We start from the raw sequence: 18,256 nt of genomic DNA, 5'->3' as shown, positions 1-18,256 counted from the left end.
TCACGATGCTGCCGGCGGCTTCCGTGCCTTAGGCCGAACCTCCACGTCCTGCACCGCCCGCAAGTAAATTGCGTCCGGAGGGTGGTCGCGCTCGCCCTGTTCGTACGCGTAGGACGCCGCCACCGCGAGCATCTCGCCGGTCCGCGAGAAGGACATGGAGGCTACCGAGGTTGGATAGCGGGCCGTCTGGAAGAGGCGCTTCTTGTTTTCACCGTCCCAAATGCAGATGACGCCATCGCCACCGCCGGTAGCGAAGGTGCCGTACCCTACAACCCACAGAGGACGGGACAATATCGGTTAGGAAGTTAAGGAGGCTGAGGCATGTGAGGGGATATACTCCAAACAGCGGGCATTGTGTGTGTATGTGTGTGTAAGACAGAGTTTTGCACGTCTTCTCGGGAAAGGAGTAACCAGTTGAAGGACAGTGACCAGGTGAAATGGGTGTGCGCGAATAGATCACCTTTCAGGACGGAGCAGCATGTGCTGAATGCTCGTCTCAACCATTGCGCGATATGGTTTCTATTTTCTAAGTGACGGCTTACTACATGCTGGCTCATGTCTGTGGTAAACGTGAATTGCGGTAACGTGAAAGTGTAAGGTAGTAAGACAGGAAACATCGCTACATGCGCATATATGCGCAATAAGCACCCACCCGTCCTCCCAACTATAGCACCCGCCAGGACGTAAGGACGCAGCTCTTCACCCACTCGAGCAGACAACCTGGACCGTATTCGCCCTTCCCTTCCCTTCCCCAGCAGCCGTCCCCCTCACCGGAGTGGAAGGCAATGGAGTGCACGGGGTACACGGTGTCCTTGCCGCCTTCGTTCCGCCGGTGACACTTAAACGCGTACTTATTGGCCTGTTAGCAAAACGGACGAAGAGGAAAACTCCACTCACCAGGACGAAAACCCGAAGGCAGGTGGGCCCGGGCAGTGGCACATTCTGTTTGGCGCTGTTATTTGCGAGGGCTGTGATTTTTATAATTTATTTAAGGGTAAGGATATGGGAAAATTAGCCCGATATTATTCAAATTTGCACCCGGGGGTGGTCACCGGTCAACCTCGGTCAACGCCCAGGGTAACTCCAGGTTGATCAGCGGTCATCATTGTGAACAGGGGATGTAACCCAGGGCATACGGGCCGTCTGCAACGTACCCCTTCCCCCCTCCGCCCCTCCTCCCTTCCTGTCGCATTAACAATACAGGAGGCCCAAGCAGGTAGAGCGCAGAGAGCGCCTGCAACAGCAGCACCTGTCATCCGATAGGTGCCATTTTGATTACGACGAGTAAAGGAACCCGAGCACGAGACGTGTGTACCCCCGCCCACGCAATTTCTAGGCGCACTTCTCCTCCGCACTTCGCTGGCTTTTGTGGCGGCCCCGCCCCCTATGCCCCACCTGCGCATCCGCTGCATCGAAGAACTCCATGGCCACCCGGCCCTCCACCGAACCCAGGGCATATCCCCGCCCGTCCGTGTACACCGCAAGCGAACGGGTCTGGAACTTGAGCGACGACTCGCGGTGCTGCTCAAGAGCCTCGGGGCCCTGGCCACCAGCCAACCTGGGGCCGCACCGCGACACCGGGCCCCGAGCAGGACAGGGAGATCGACGTTCAGGCGTGGCAGGAGGAAGAGAACCAGGAAAGGCACGAACGAAGGGCGTTGATATGAGCAAAGCGTCTTTCAAGCGTTTTAAAGCGCAAAGCGTTTAAGCGTTTAAAAAAACGGGGTCTCCTTCGGTTGTGCTGCTAACGGACCACCCGTGAACATGTTGGGCCCCATTGCCCCGCTCCCTGCCCGTCCGGGGATGTACCCACCAAGCATCTCCCATCCAACGCACCTGCGTATGTCGTAGATGAGCACGTGCCTCCCCGAGGTACCCACCACCAGCCGCTCCCTCCCCGCCGACATCGCGTAGACCTTGCCAGGCAGCGCCACTGAAGACACGCAGTTCTGGCTGGGAGCAATCCGTGGGTCCCACAAGCGCATCCCCTGGTCCCAACTGCCGCTCACCAGCAAGCCTTCCACAATGGAAAAGGAGAGCAGGAAAGGGGACAAGGGGGAAACATTGCATTCATGCCTAGAGGTGATTGGGCAGTTAGCTCTCGATGCCAGATCCAAGCAGAACCCAAATACGAGCATCACTGAGCCGGCGCGCAGTGCAGGTGCGTCACCTTCTGTCCCAGCCCCGCTCTCTCGAGCGCCAGTCCATACCCGAGTCCCTGCGGCACAGCCAAAGACGGATGCCCTAGAGCCGCGGCTCAGTCTACATTTCCCCAAATACTCCATACAGGTGACCTGTCAGCAAGGCTGATGCGCTTGCGTGGCTGAAGGGTGGAATGCTCCACTCGCATTCCGTCCAGAGCAGCCGGCCTGGCCTTTCACCCAGTCGACTGGCAAGCAGACGCACCTGGCCCGTGCAGGAAGATGACTGATTGGACCGCCTTTGCGTGAGTTCCGAGCACCGTCCCACTGGAGGTCTGGACGTCAAACCTGCGCACGGAGCAGAAAGGGGATCCCAAAGCGTGCAGAGACGGGAAAAGTGCCAGAAAAGAGGGCATGACTGCATTAGGGAGGAGCGGATTTTTCAGCTAGGAATGGATTGTGGCTGTAAACGATTTGGGTCGGGACGGGACTGCAGAAACGCGGTAACGCGATGCTAGTAGAGGAGGGACGGATCATCGCCCGAACTGAGGGCGTTGAGCAGACAAAGTGTAGAAATGGCGGGCGCTGAACCTCTTACCGCTTGACTTGTCCATCTAGGCCTGCCACATAGACAGCGTTATCAGATTCGAAGCAGCAGTCCAGCAAGGGTGCGTGGTGCGAGTACGACGCCCGAGGACGACGCGTGACTGCGTCGTACAAGTGTAGACTCTGCATTCGCGCCCGAAGGAGAATCATGATCGATGGGTGATAAATAAAGCTGGAGCTCCTTCCCTCTGTTATGGAAGCATGGCGGTTATGGGTGATCCCCCAACCCCATCCCGACGCAAATAGTGCATCGGGTCTGTGTCCGTGAGCGATCCATGCGGAGAATGGCGTGCAAGACTAGGCAAGCTAAGCATGACACGCGCAACACCAGCATCCTGCCTCACCTTGTCCCATGATGATGCAAGCAACAAGTCACTCGTTTGGCTAAATATGACACGTGAAATGCCATCTGCCGGTGGCGCCTCCACAGGCTCCCCAAGATAAGCCGCTGCAGCAGCCATTATGCCACTGGCCTTCCGGCAGCTGCGTCAGCGGTGTTCAGCAGCGACAGCCGCCCCAGCTCCCGCCAAAGATTTTCACAACTTTAGTCGTATATAACCATTTTTCCACATGACTACGTTATCAATTAATAGTTCCGTGCATCTAATAAGAGCCTGCTTAGCAATTTGGAAATATGTAAATTACCGACGACCGGTTGCCTAGCGTCGCCCGCCAAGTGGTTATAGACCAAGGCACTGGTTAAATATGTTCCTTGAATGTCCAGCTGCGCATTGCTGCTTCGGACGTGGTGGATAGCTGATTACGACTGATGACGATCATGCACGAACCAGCCATATACCGTAGTACGGAAAGAAGGGTTGGTGCGAACGTCTACGCAACCGTAAGAAAATTGACTGTTATCAGGAATGCAAGAGAGGGCTGTAACGATGCACATATTGATGGAAAGAAACTAGACAACTATTTCAAAGGGGACAGTGCGGGTTTGCACGTCAGCACACGAAATCTCATCCACGACACGCACAACCCGTATGTCCGGGTCGCATTCCTTAATTTGCCATCCCAGGGCAGGCAGGTTTGTATTATTGTATCCCTATGTTACCAGTCCCACTGTTATAACCACGCGCTTCCTAATTCTTCTTCGTTCCCATCATCCCCGTGCACATCCCGTGCCACACCCGCTCCAACCCCGTTCGTTGGCCATTGCTTTGCAGGATGTAGGCTGCAGTTGAAAGGACATAATATACTTCCCATGACATTTCACCCCGTAGCAGTCGTCACATAAAAGTTTCAGGAGTCGCCGATGTATGGGGGCATCATACCGGATAACGTACTTTCCACCTCCTGCAAAACTGGATGGGAATGCACAAAAAGACGCGATCTGGGGCAGCTCACAGCGCCTCGTCGGACACGCAGAAAGGTCAGGAAGAAATAATCCAATCTATCTCAGAAACGGTGAGGTAGATTGGACTGTGATAATTGTCGCGAGGTCTTTGAGGGCAAGGCCGGCTCCTGCGGGTTAACTCAAAGTCAGAGGGCACCTCAAGTCCCAACCCCTTCACGTCACGCCTGTTGACTGTCGCGATAAAGTAGCATACCAAGTTTCGCCTATACACCAGTTAACCCATGGTTAGTTGATCAGGCATAAGATGCGTTTGCCATCCTGCTGTTGCATCTTTACTGTAAAGATTCTCCTTCATTAGTTCTTTGAAATACAGTTGCTGTCCATGACATGGTTCGGCTCCTTTTTCGTGCTTGAATGCTCTTGGGCCTTATGAACCCTCGCAGCTTCCAAAACACCTAAGGTCTATGTCACAGCACATCACAAGTTTTGGACACTAAAATGTTTAGGTACTGTTGCATTTAAATTATTCGCGTTGTGCTTGGCTGTAGGACGCAACGGGGGAAGTTCATTTGCCCCCAGTTGTGAGTTGCGATGAGCGTGAAGTAGCAAGCCGTGTCATGGTCCTATATATACACTCATTTTCATGGGGATTATAGAAATAAAAGTTTTCGTGAAGAGAATTGACTCAATTTAACTGCACATCTACCCGAAAGGAAACCGCCATTTTTGCCGACACGCTGGCGACTCAAGACTATGTCGGACTGGACTTCAGATAATTTTGATGGCTCAGAGGTTGTGCGGCCTTCTGAAGAGGAGCAGACTTCTCACTTGCTGTCGCCTGAAGAGACACCGGGGGACACTGCTCCTGTGGTCGACTCTGCTCCAAGTGAACAGCTGCGGGAGATGGAACCCAGCCTTCAGCTGTATCCAGGGACTCCCGAAGCACCGTCTGAGAACAGGGGACCTGAGAACGCAGATGCTATCCCACCCGGCGATGACATCGACTTTCCAGCCGCGTCCAACTCCCCGGAACTCCCTGGAGCATCTGTTATGATTACCCATTGGGATGCGCGAGAGTCAGTGCCGCAGTCGCCCCGCTCGGAACCCAGCTCGCCCTTGTCCTACCCGGCCGGTTCCACACGAACCAGTTATGCGGGAGGTGAGTTGTGCGAGCGGCTGGTGTGCCATGCAGGTTATTTTGCCGCCTTAGTAGGATGTTAGAATGAAACCATCTTCAAATACTCGAGTTTTCCTTTTTCCCACCGGCTTTCGACATAGTTGCTTTCTACCTCTGCTACCTCTGGATTGCCTCACGCTTCCAGTAGGCACGGGGCATCAGCAAACGCCGGTCCTGCCGTTCTGCAATAGATTTTCCCTTTGCGGCTCTCCCTCGACCCGCTTGCCGCAGGTGCTGAGTCTCGCAGCTTGATACGCAGCCGGGAGCCCAGGGCAGACCTCAAGAACGGCGACGTCGTGATGTTGATGCATCAGGTAAGGACAGGGTGCTCTTGTCGGATTCTGACTGGTACCATGGCTCACACGAATGTATAGTCGCATTCGGTGTTGGATTGCTTAACTTGCTTTTAGTCCCCCTGGGTGTTGCCTTCTTCCCAAGCTGCGCCCTACTAGAAAAATTATCTAGTTATACCCCGACTCTGTCCCTATGACCCTGCAGGGTCGGCCATACATTGCCATCCAAGCCCGTCTGCCGTATAAGGAAGACGCTTTACACACCTGCTTGGAGCTGGCAGAGGAAGGTGCACAGCCGGAGAGCGAGGCGCTGTCGTATCTCGAGGTCATTCGGCAGGTTAGTCATGGATTCCCTGGACTACTGAGCCGCTCTAATTTGGGTTACAAAGCCGTAGCTTTTTCGCCGACTCACAATGATGATGGTGTGTGCTTAGGTTTTTCCCTCCTCAGCACCATATGGTGAAGCACGTTTTTGTGGCGCTTCACTTATCGCCCAATCCTTAAAAGGGTCGAGCTGGGCAGTGGCCGGGTGTGGGAGGTGTGGGCAGCGGCCGACTACTTGTGTCGCAGCGAAGCCTGGGTTCCCGACTTCGTTTACTTCATTACGTCCCCGCTTGAAACTTGTTCAGGGTCCATTTGTGGGCTTCCGGTCCGGAGCCGCGGGGAACCGCTTTATGCAGCCGCGTCGCAAGGCCCCGCATCGTCTGGTGTTCTTTAACCAGAACTTTGGCGTATGGGAGCAGTGGGACGTGAATGGAGAGGAGTGGCAGACGAAGCCCTGGTCAACCCTGCGTCTAATGCTTCGGAGCAGGCGCCTACCACAGGTGTGCGCGTGTGCCTATGGAAGCTATTGCTGCAGTGATGGTTATAGATCTTTTAGAGATGGAATTAGAGCTGGTATGGGCCCTGGGTTGCAAAAACCGGATATGTGAAAATGAATGGAAATGGCACAGGCATTTTAGGGGAGATGGGTGATGGCAATCTTGCTGCGGAGGCCGAGTGGCATGGTCAATAAAATCAGTAGGTATCTCCGGTGCATAATGCTCGCATCACATTGTGAGCCGAGGGATGGTGTTGTACTCAGGTGTTAATTGGGGCTCGTCGGTCCTTGGCATGGCGCTAGATCATGGAATGCTTACAGTTCTCCACTGTCTCGCTTGTTCCCAGGGCTTCACACTTTCCATTACTCTGCTGTGCAGGTTCAATTCTCCGTTGATGTGGTTCGCGTGGGCTTCTTCTCCGTTCCAGGCGTTGGTGGTCCCCGCTCGCTTCTGCCAATCATCCCGGAGGACCCGCTTCTTGAAGACCGCAATCTGCGCCGTATAAGTAACCTGCTTATCACGGTATGTTGCAAACCTGCTTATCACGGTACAGAACAGCGAACTGGAATAGCGCCTGTTCGTAGCAACACCCAGTTTTCCCCTAGCTTCCATATTTCGTGTGACTTGATTCCCCTGCGCGTCCAACGCTTCGGTCTCAACCTTCATCCTGGAACGTCCCTGACTGCCTCTATGACTCTAGGAGTGGTTCAAGTTCGTGGACCATGAGAAACTGCTGCGGGAGGGATTGGAGGCCGACCTTGCCGCCCTAGCGGATGAGACGCAGGAGCTAAAGCTGAAGACCATCCAGCAGGTGCGAAGCTGCAGGCGCATATGCTTTCGTGAGGTCTGGGTGGCTCCTGGCAATTTTATTCCATAGATTACTTTTTCGGCAGTCCTCTTCCGCACCTGCTGGATGCACATAAGCAGGTGCGGAACAGTGCCTTTCTGACACTTCCGAGGAGGTATGGGAGTAATCCCGAGACGAGATGGCCGCCGGCTTGTAATGTCACACAATGCTTGCTGCTGCGTTTGTTGCAGCTTTGTCATTGCTGCTGCTGTGTCCCCGGCTCACACTGGCAGTTTTACACGCGCAGGCTTCTGATGTCTGCACCAGTTTCGGTCTTGCACTCAAGTTGACCGCTTCAGCCGCAGGGACTTCATATCAACATGCCTGTATTATCTTATGCTGTCTCGCAGGTGGAATATCTGCGTCTCCATATGAACGAGGAGATGGCCTCCCTGTCTCACCATGTGGCGATGCGGGACGATGCCATCACCAACCTGCGTCGCTGGCTTCGAAGGGCACAGCAGCTGGCAGCAGACCGGATGGCAAGGCAGCGGCATCGCCGCATTCTCTTAGCGTGGAGGTGAGGCAATATATATCGTTCTGGCAGGCAGCAGGGTTGAGGTTTGTAAGGTGACCTGGACGGTTTGTTGTGTACATTACGCATTGCAGGTACGTGGTGGATGAGATTGTGTTCCGCAAGGCAGCCATCTTGAAGTTGCGACGCAAGCGCGAAAATGCCCTGCGTGAATCCACCTTCCGGGCGTGGTATCTGCACGCTCGCGCTGCAGTTGCGGCGGGTGTCAAGCTCAAGTTCGCTGTGCAGGTGGGTAGTACGGCGACGAATGGAGTTTCTTGTTATGGGCAATCGCGTATGCTGTATCTAGGAGATGCAGGGTGCGGCGTCCATGAATTGGGTGCTTGGTTGCTGCTTCATCGCAATGTTGCTTGGGGCCCGGTTTGCATCCTCCGCAGCGCCGCTCGCACACGATCATGTTGCGTGTGCTGCAAGGCTGGCAACACGCCGTTGTCCATCGCGCCTGGCGCGGGCGCGCCATGCTGTCAGCAGTGCAACGGCGCGTCGCACGACGCTTGAGCAACGCCTTCGCTGCGTGGCGGCGACTGACAGTGCAGCGCGCGTTGGGCCGACGGGCACTTTTGCGGGCTCTTCATGGGGTTAACATGAAATGGCTGGCGGCGGCGCTGACGGCCTGGCGGGCGGCAGCGCAGACAGTGCACCAGAAGGCTGTGCAGGTGAGAGTGATCTCCACGTCCTCTGCTGGAAGCGGCCGTATATTGCATGCGCTTGGACGTGGGAGCGCACACATTGTACCGTTGTTCGTGCTTGGTCGAGGAATCCGCGTTGGGCGGCAAGATGGCTACCAAGCGCAGTGAGAAGCAGTTTGCTTCTTAGCTTTCTATCCTAGCTTTCTGTATTCGATTTTCAGGACCCTCATCCATATTTAGTTCCGTGGCGTCCAGGTCCATCACCCCACCCTTTGACTTTGGTTACTCTTTCTTTCCCATCAACTTCTAGGCGGATTTGCTGGTGGCACGGAGGGCTGTTCGGTTGCAGGCGGCCATGCTGGACGCATGGAGGGACCAGCTCCTCCGCAGCCGTGCTGCCAACCACCACTTCCGATTTGCCATGATGCGGAAAGCACTGATGGCCTGGCGGCAGGCCACAGCGGCTGCGAGCGCAGCACGGGTCGCAGCAGAGGTACTAGCCCTGGCCCGGCCAGCGGCGCTGCGCCGCCATTTGCTGCTCGCATGGCACGACATCGCAATGACCTTATCCTCGTTGAGGGCGCGGCTGAACCGCTACGTGATGGCGCGGTCGGTGGCGATGCTGGGCCGGGCGATGGCCGCATGGGCGATGGCAGCGCGCGACGGGCGACGGCGGCGGGCGCTGCTTCGTCGGCACCTGGCTGCCCAGGAAGTGCGAACGGCGGCAGCGACACTTTCAGGCTGGCGGGCGGTGGCGGCGCGGACGGCATGGCGGCGCGTGAGGGTGATTGCGGCGCTGGCACGCGCGTCGACGAGGAGGTATGTCATGGGGCTGGTGGGCACCTTCTCGGCACTTCCATTCGTTTCTTCCTTTTCATACTTCGTGTTATACGAATGCGCTGACCCTAATGCTGCCCTGCCACCCCCTCGGGCGTCGGCACTTCCTATGTCTTCAGGCTGACGGCAGTGCTGGTGTCGTGGCGTGCGTACGCTGGCCATCGTCGCGCCATCGCCGGTCGCTCGGCACTGGCGATTGCCCGGCTGCGGCGCATGCGACTGGTGGCTTGCTTGGGCGCCTGGCATCAGCTGGCAATCCGCCTAGACGCCGCTAGGGGAAACCTGCTGTCGCTGTGCAAGAAGCTGCTGGTGAGGTGTTAAGTGCTGTACGTATGAATGAAGGGGTTTCTGTTTAGTGTGCCAAAGCAACTCATGCTTGTTACGGATCTTCCCACGCCACTGTCCCCCCGAGATTTTCTGGTTGCAACGGGCAGGACAATACCCGCACGGAATGTAACGGCCCCCAAGCCCGGCGCCTGGCGCGTTGCTTGTCTATTGATATTCCTGTCCTTCATGTACCTAACCACTATCCCGAACCTACTGGTTTGCAGACTTGCACATTGTCGACAGCCTTCCGAGAGTGGCGTCTGCTAACGGCCGCAAACGGCGCAAGCCGTTCCGCCGTCGCACGTGCGTTGCCGATGAGCACTCGGGAGCTGCTCACCCACGTGTTGGCGACCTGGTGGATACAACACTGTGCCGTCATGCCCGTGGACAATGAAGATCTGGCGCCAGTGCGCAGTACCATTGCTGCATTCGATGGATCTGCTGCCGCTGCCACCGGCGTCAGCCCGGGATATGCTGTTGCGGCGGCGACAGCCGCCGCCGTCATTAATCGCGTGGGATCCGCCGCGGGAACGCCGCGACAGTCCCTGACCCAGCTGTACGAAACAGCGGTCCGAACCACGACGTCCCTTCCGCTTCATTTGGGATCCCGGCCGATGGCAGCCGATCTACCATTGCCACAGCTGACTGGCGATGGTGATGGCGCTTCTCCATGGGGCACGGATGCGGCATACGCGGGTTCCCCATTGCCACTGCAACGGGGCCCGCGTGGCAGTAACACCGGCAGCAGCGCTTCGGCGGCAGCTGCGGCGGCGGCGGCAGCCGCCGCTGCGGTCGCCGCTTCGGCGCCGCCGCCGGATTATGGTCACTCAGGCGGGTCCTTTACCCCGCCGCACCCCCGTAGCCGCTCTTACAGGGAAGCATTGGTTGCGGGGGCTGCTGCCGCCGCAGCAGCCGTGGCGGCAGCCGGCCGCGGCGCACACAGCACTGTCGCTAGCAGCACCGGCGGTGACAGCCGCCCCAGCAGTGCTGGCCGTCTGCGTGCCACAGTGTCTGCTGGTGTCGGCAGCGCCGCTGGTCCGTTCGTGCCCGCCAATGCCGCTGTCATTGGGGCGGGTTCGTCTCCGGTGCTGATTGAGATGGCTCCGGGACGTGGTGGCGAGGGTCCACTGACACCGGTGGGCCTTCCAGAGCTGCTGGATGGAACTGTGGGCCTTGGTACAGAAGGTTCCCTTCAGGCTGCCCTCCGTGCCCTGACACAGATGGGTGGTGAGGCGGACGGCGGGGCCACCCCGGCATCAATGGGGCCAGCGACTGCAGCGGCGTCAAGGCCGCTATCGCATCCGCTGCCGACAGATACGCTTCACGAGTTACAGTCTTCGCTTCAGCTGGCAGCAGAAGAGCGATCTACGGATGCTACTCCCGCCGTCGGACGTGCGATGGGATTTGCGGTTGGAATCCAGGCTCACGAGCTCCGCTCACTCGGCTTGCCAGCGGCGCCGTCATCGACCACCCCGGCGCTTACAATGGGTCTCTCGTTGGCTCGCCAAGTCCATCCCTCTGTTGGCCGAAGGGCTGCAGCAGCGGCAACGCACAGTGGCCTGGGCCGTTGGCTCGCATCGACGGTGCTGCTACGCTGGCGGCGTGCTGTGGCAGCTCGGCGTGAGTGGATGGCGTGCCTGGAGGGCATAGGGGACGCGCGTCGGCGGCAGCTGGCGAGCGAGGTCCTTGGAGCCTGGTGGCATGTGGTGATAGCAGCTAAGGCAGTGGCCATGGCAGCTGAGGCGCTGGCAAACCAGGCCAAGGCACGGGGCAGCCGCCAGATCCAAAGAGGGGTGCGTGAGCGTGGCCGGAGTATGAGCACCATGTTTAAAGGCCGGGCAGATTTGGGGCTATACATACACAGTGTATGTTCAGATACCTTGTTCAAGTGGCATTTCAGTTTGGACCCATCGACCCGGATTGCACTGGAAGTTTCTCCTTGTCGTATCCCAATGCCGTTGCCCCTGTTTTCCGCTCCCAGGCGCTGATCTTGTGGCGCACCGCGGCTCGCCGCCGTGCAGCTCTTCGCGCCCTGCTGGCGCGCCAGTCTGCCCGTTTCGGAACCGTTCTGGTCCGCAGGGTGCTGTTGGCGTGGCGTGAGGTTGCTGCTGACCGGGCGGCCGCGGAGAGGAAAGTGCAGCGGTGCATGAAGTGAGTGTACGTAGTGACATGGGTAACGTCTTATTCAGTGGTGTTATGGCGTGTGCGTGTGATTTGCTGCGTTTGGCTCTCCCTCTTCCATACCTTTTCCGCTTAACCCGTCGCCCAGTGCGCACCCCAATATTTCTAACCTTGATCTCCACTTTCACCCTTTCCGCGCCTTGCTGTGCGAGGGATATAAGCCACTTGTCGTCTACATGCCTTTGGCATAGGCACCAATTGTATGCACCTGATCGTCTCTTAATCAGCTCCATACCAAACAGGCGTGCCACTGCTTAGACCGCTTTCCGCACCACCCTACCTCAACTTTGCCCTCGTTTTTGCAGCCGCCGTGAACGGGTTCTGTTGTCCAGTGCACTGCGCTCCCTTCGCGAGGAGGCCGCTAGAGGCTCTGCCGTTCGGGGAGCAGCGTCACAACTGGCCGATCGCCAGGCGCGTGGGCTGCTTGCCAACATGCTCAAGGGTTGGAGCGGTGCTGCGGCAGCCAAGCGTGAGAGCACGACGCAGAAGACACGCGCGGCACGCTTCGCTGCGCGGCGGCGTTTGACGGGTGCGTTCCGCACGTGGCGGTGGGCAGCTGAAGCGGCGAACGAGCGGGACGTGGTGGCCACGAGGGCGAGCCGAGCACTGGCGCTGCGGACAGCATTCAGCGGGTGGTTGTACGTGACCGCAGGTAAGCATGTAGACTCTAACCGTCCAGTGCAAGATTGGGCGGGCGGGCCTTGTATTCTGTGTCTCAGCTATAGGACGCCGCTTCAACGTTCAGCCACCAACGCAAAGCAAGATGTGTATCACATGTTTCTTGGCAACGAGGGCGTTTTGAGCCGACAGCTTGGTGTTGCAATTGCAGGAAAATCAACTATTACTGCCTAGCAATGATAGACAAAACGTTTGCAGTTTGTCCAATGTAACATGCCCATCTCGCGCTCCTCTTTTCGTGCAGAGTGCCACCAAGTGGGCACCGTGGACTTGGTCTCATCTTTGCGCCGTGCCACCACCTGGCGCGAACGGCGGCTGATGAGGGCCTGCTTCTTCTCGTTGGCGCAGTACAAGGAGTGAGTGGTTCAAAGAGACGGAAAAGGAAGTGTAGCATTACGAGGATGCTGCCGCCGTTTCTTGTCGCCGCGCCCTCAATGCGAAACCACGAAGCGGGCGGAGACAGCTCTCCTCACACAGTTGTTGTAAATTTGAGTTTTGAAACGGTCTCGTAGTCCGTAGTCCATGGGCCGGCGTCCTGATCAACCCTCTGCATATCAAGGCACACCTTAACTCTAAATACTGAGTCCTATGACCCGGATGCTCCTCTGCCCCCACAGTCAGCGGCTTGACCTACACAGCCGCGCGGTGGCCTTTAGGAGCCAGAGCACCAAGGCGGCTATAATGGCTGCCTGGCGTTTTGAGGTGGCGTGGGTGCGCTGGTGTCAGCAAGAGGCGGCAAAGATACAGTCCAGGTGGGGGCTCATGTTGGCTGCAGGACTTGGTCATTTGGAGCCAATGACCCGTTTATTGACCACACACCCTTGAATGCGTCATGGCAAAGGCCGTGGCCTCTAGTGCACGTCGTGGGTATATGTATGCCTGCAGACCCGGGCTATCGCCCCCCCTAGTTCCAACAAGGCCCTTGCCGCTTCGTACCGGCGCCGGAATCATGTTCGAGTGGAATTGTCATCCGTATATCAACGTCTTACTTTTCTTCCGCGCTGCTCAGCCATCACCCGCCACGCACCCGCCACGCCTTAATAATTCCCCCTGTGCAGGGCCACCAAGCGCATTCAGGCCCATTGCCTGTCCTCCTGGCTGGCGCTGACTCAGGTGGCTGCAGCTGCTCGTCTGGCAGCTGGGCAGCTAGCTACCCGCAGGGGCCGAGGCCTGCTGGGGGCGGTGCTTCTGGCTTGGCAGGGCGCCGCACAGGAGCTGGTGGCTGAGCGGGCCCGGGTGGCGGCTTGCGCACGGCGCATCCACAGGGGTTGCCTGAAGCGGGTAAGGTTTTCTGATAGCCGACACGGCTGATGTATAGTGGGGTATTCTACCGAGATTGGAACAAGAGAGGTTGCTTTGTGTAGGCGCGACTTTGGACTTGGTAAATAGTTACGCGGTGCTATCTTTTCAAGAGATTGGCTCTGGTCAAAGCGACAATGTGAACCCCCTTTATTGCTTTGCTTTCGGCTGCCTCCACTATTTGCTCTTGGCTGCCTTCTGGGTTCTGGCATCCTGGTATACTTGGCTGTGCCACAGCCGAAACATAATCGTTCACGCCCCTCAAAGGAGGTCGGCCCTTGAAATGCATTGTCCCCTTTGTTGGGGACCCTATCTAGAGGCTGAGCCGCAATCCAATGCCAATGTCAAGGCCATGCGTCCCTTTGGGCTCCCGTTGCTTGCTGGCGCAGGTTATTATAGTCTGGCGCGAGGTGACAGCGCAGCGTCGCGCAAACCGGATGCGGCAGCTGGCGGCGTGCAGGCGAATCGAGGGCCATCGAATGCGGTGGGTGTTTGGATGACACGTGGACTTCAAGAATGGGAGTCGGTCTTCATGAGCTCGAACTTAAGTCTTGTTTCTTGCAAGCGAAGGATTGAGGGGTGGCGCTATGGGTGGGGCACGCGTCATCTGTTACGGATTCCAGCCATTTCCGCGAAATCTCTGGAAAAAACCCGGCGCCATTTTCAATTCGAGCCATAACCTCGATATCTCTGCTATTTTCGACCCGGCGTTCCCTCCAGGCGAGTGCTTTCGGAGTGGGCCGCAGTGGCCTCTGCTTTCTGCGCTATAAAGCGCGAGGCGGATGGGCGCTTCGTCGCCCACAGCACCGCACTGCTCTCCGCCGCCTTCAGCGCCTGGGCCGAACTGGTGCAACTCCTGCGTGCCGCGCGTGCCGCGGCAGCGACCCGCGGAAAGGTTGCTGATCGCGTGCTGATGTGTCATGCGCTTGACGGCTGGATGACCGCAGTGGCGCTGGCGCGCCGTGCGGCTGCGGCTGCAGATGCTATGGCTGCGAGGCGCGCGGCGGCGGTGCTGCCGGCAGTGCTGCGGGCATGGGCCGCGGTGGCATGTGAGGACGATACGCGGCGGCTGCAGCTGGCCGCGCTTCGCAACCTTGTTCTCCGTCGCCGAATGGCGTTTGCCAGGCGTATCTTCGGGGTAAGACCATTGAGCGGCTCTCGGCCACAGGACGTGTTATCCGTTGGACGTGAAGCTGCAGCCCTGTATTTACATTTGTTTGTTTGCAGGCACTCCTATTTGACTTAGGGCAAATTGTTCGGTCCCATGCCCTGCCCATACCACCCTACAGGCGTGGCGTGACACTGTCCTTGAGCGTCAGGCTCGCGACGATGAGCTCAAACGCTGTCTTAAGCGCAAGAAGCTGGCGTTTAGTCTTTTCAAGCAATGGTACTGGGAGGCATTCGATTCGGATGTTCAGGTGCGTTCCGATGCGGTCTGCGAATGTTCCCATACTTAGGTGTCCGTCCTGGGGGCTCCTAGCACCCGCACCATACAGCGCACCTTGTGTCCGAGGATGTTTTACCTTTACTATGTATTTCACTTCTTACGGCGACCGCATCGCTAGGTACGGTCCAATGATGTCACGCGTAAACATCTCGCACCAGCACTGCCGTCTACGTCCTCTACTCTCCCCCTGACCTTGCCTATCCTACCCAACCTCGCCACAGGCTACCATTTGGCGAATGTTTCACTCTACCGACCCCGCGGCTCACAGCCCCGAGCCCTCGTCCCGAGTTCCACCGGTCCTCCGGCAGCCCCCTTCGTCACTCCACCAGTCGCTTCCCTCCTATCTGCTGCAGCACCAGCAGTGGGTTAGCCGGCGCGCCGGGTCATCGTTCAACGGGCCAGCTGGCAGGTGAGGGAGTGTGCGCACCGCGCAATGAATTGTGAACACCGTTGTGGGTCGGGTTTGAGAGAAGAAGTGCCATATGCATGATAGGCATTGTATGGACAGTGTAGTGTGCAGTGTACGTGGTAGGGAGAAGGCGCAGAAAGGAGCGTATTCCCTTGGGTGTAGGAACTGATTGCGTGCCCGTGCTGCGTGTCCTGTTCTTCCACGTACCGTGACGTTCGGTACACGTGCCCATTGCATAATGTCGATACTTGGCTGCCTGGCAGCCTGGCCATGCCGCCTCCCCCCTCTTACCGCTGGTGGTGACGACCTGCAGGGCCATGGATCTGCCCCCCTTGGAGCTGGAGCAGCACCAAGGCCAGGCCATCGCTGATCTTAGCAGAGGCAGCGGTGCACCAGCCGCGACAGAGTCCCGGCCTCACGCCCTCCCCGCCGCTGCCGAGCGTTCCGTCTCTATGCGCATAGCCCAGGTGAGCAGCGGACCCACGCAGCTGCAGACACGGCTGCACCCATTCGCACATGCGCTGCCGTCGCCTTTCCTCTTGCCCGAGGCGGTTCGCACTTTGGCGTCGACTTTTGATGCCGTGGCGGCGCCGACGGGGAACCGTGCGCGGGGGCCCACAGCGTCGGCGCCGCCGCAGGCGCCGGTGGCCCAAGCGTCAGCGAGGGACACAGCGACAAGTTCAGCGGGGACGAAAATCGCTGCGGGAGGCAGCCGCCCTTCAGCGGCGCCTCGGGTGCAAGCCTATCCGACCATCCATTCGTCGGATTCATCGGGGTCAGACCCGGATGACCTCAAGAACCTGCCGGCGGGAGTAAAGGCGGTGGTGGCCACGGCGGCGCCACGGCGCCGTACCGACGCGGTAGTTGCACCCCCTGGCAACCGTCCATCACGTTCACTCGGGCGACCTGATGCCGGTCCCATGGGGACGATAGGCCGGAAATCTACAGTAAGCAACCAGGCACAGACGGGATCCAGCTTCAAGACCACGAGGTCTGTCGGCCCTGCCAACTCAACCACCACTAGCGCCACCGCCACACGGCGCCCAGGTGCGTCATCCGGTTTGCCCGCGGGTCGACGTTCGAGTGCGGGCCGCAGCACTGCGGTTGCTCCGGCAATGTCGTCGTCTTCGTCGGTAGTTATGCCGTCGGCTTCACGCGGCTCCGCCAGTGACGCCGCGGCGACGGCCATGGCAGCGGCAGCTGCGGCGGCAGCCGCCGCTTCATCACCAGGTCTCGAGGCGATGAGCGCGGCGCTCAATGTTGCGCTTCGCAGCTTAGACTTAGCGGCTGGAGTAGTTCAGGGCGGCGTTTCTGGCACAGCGGCCAACTCTACTCCCACCGTTGGGATTTCCGGCCGGCCGTCGCGGTACACGATTAGCAGTGTCGGCAGCGTGGGTCCAGCGTACCTGGGAACGCATGGCTCCGCCGAGGGGTCCACTGGCACGGCGCTATCACCTGGCAATGCTTTAGGGGGCTCGCCGCTGTCACCACCGCCACGCGCGCCATTCAACATCACTTACGGGGACACGCCTGGCAGCGGCGGCCCTGGCAGCGGGGTCCCTGGCAGCGGCAGCGCTGGCGTGCTACCTGGCGTCGTACCCAGCTGGCGGCAAGTCGCCAACAATCAGCTGTATAGCTGCGAAGAGGAGTGGTACGGCGAGTTTTTCAACGGCGATTTGGGTCCGGTGAGCCCGATGTACATGGGCATTTCCGGGACTGGTGCGCCTGCGGGCATGGCTACCGCTGGTGTCCTTGTGTCACGTGGGGACAGCAGATGTGGGACGGCGGAGAGCGCTGAGACCGATGCCGGTGCCGCTGACATAACCTCGCTGGTTACTACGACCTTGTCCGTGCATTCAATGCCAGTCGAAGCTGGCGGCAGCCCCCGTGATGGCACGTCTGAGGGCGGCGCCGCGAGCGCCAGCGGCAATGGCAGTGCTGTTGGCTCCCGGCGCACTAGCTCCGAGGATGGCCCCGGTATCTTTCCCCGGCACTCGATATTTCAGAATGATGTGTACCAGCCTCGGACGAGCGAGCTGTACGTGGGCCACGAGGGGCTGATTGGCGGGGTGGGGAGAATCCTGGAGGGCGCGGAGCACGAAATGGATGAGGACGAGTTCGTGGCGGCCATTGGGGCAGCGGCTGCGGCTGAAGAACGGCAGGAGCAGCAACGGCGGCAGTAGCGGTGGTAGCAATAGGCAGGGCTGCGGCTGCGGAAAAGCTCCAGTAGGGGTAGGCTCATCTGTTGAGTGGGTCCCCAGTAAGGTTCACCAGCTGCACCATGTGCCACCTTTTGGAGTGTGGTCGGCACGCCGCTAAGGCGGCTTGAGGTGCGGATGCCAGTAACTTTTGATTATTACAGATACAGTAAGATCGGGGCGCTTCTACGAAGGGGGGCATGGGCTCTTGGTTGAGCGCATAGACGGAGAAAGAGCAGTAGAGATAGGTCGGATTTCAGTTGACCTTTAGCGGTCCCATTAGGGTTGAACGTGGGCACATACAGGCAGGGGTGCTTGCCCTTGGGAATGAGGTCCGATGGCAGAAAGTAGACTTAGCTTTCCTAGCCGCAGGGCGCTTACTTTCTTTTTATGCCCGGTGGCATAGCGGCGCAGGTGCGCGTTTTGGTTTCGCTGCCCCTTATCGGGTGCTAAACCAGATGATAGGCTGGAGCTACGCGGGTTCTCTTCTCTCGGTTCTGCTAGGCGTGAAGGGTGACTGAAAAGGCC

The 18,256-nt window shown here is 58.5% G+C and overlaps 2 protein-coding genes across 2 annotated transcripts; one reads left to right on the top strand and one right to left on the bottom strand.

Moving 5' to 3' along the window:
* On the bottom strand, positions 1–3,208 carry VOLCADRAFT_102432 (uncharacterized protein; the record flags this gene model as incomplete). Its single annotated transcript, XM_002957526.1, has 7 exons — positions 1–266; positions 772–859; positions 1,396–1,558; positions 1,837–2,017; positions 2,407–2,489; positions 2,740–2,870; positions 3,092–3,208. The coding sequence occupies 7 exons, from the start codon at positions 3,206–3,208 to the stop codon at positions 1–3; spliced, it is 1,029 nt and encodes a 342-aa protein (XP_002957572.1).
* A 1,595-nt stretch (positions 3,209–4,803) lies between these two features.
* On the top strand, positions 4,804–17,713 carry VOLCADRAFT_98676 (uncharacterized protein; the record flags this gene model as incomplete). The annotated part of the gene is made up of 25 exons (XM_002957550.1): positions 4,804–5,209; positions 5,459–5,541; positions 5,726–5,857; positions 6,150–6,344; positions 6,720–6,863; positions 7,042–7,152; positions 7,539–7,708; positions 7,798–7,951; positions 8,101–8,379; positions 8,663–9,171; positions 9,309–9,498; positions 9,741–10,743; positions 11,131–11,309; positions 11,498–11,667; positions 12,003–12,349; positions 12,620–12,731; positions 12,993–13,127; positions 13,434–13,656; positions 14,064–14,158; positions 14,395–14,812; positions 14,964–15,092; positions 15,343–15,530; positions 15,844–15,997; positions 16,079–16,577; positions 16,668–17,713. The coding sequence occupies 25 exons, from the start codon at positions 4,804–4,806 to the stop codon at positions 17,711–17,713; spliced, it is 7,071 nt and encodes a 2,356-aa protein (XP_002957596.1).
* Positions 17,714–18,256: the final 543 nt, after the last annotated feature.

This window comes from Volvox carteri (assembly GCF_000143455.1).
Source record: "Volvox carteri f. nagariensis unplaced genomic scaffold VOLCAscaffold_75, whole genome shotgun sequence".
NCBI lineage: Eukaryota > Viridiplantae > Chlorophyta > Chlorophyceae > Chlamydomonadales > Volvocaceae > Volvox > Volvox carteri.
Note: the sequence above shows the minus strand (reverse complement) of the source record. Positions and strands in the feature narration are given on the sequence as shown.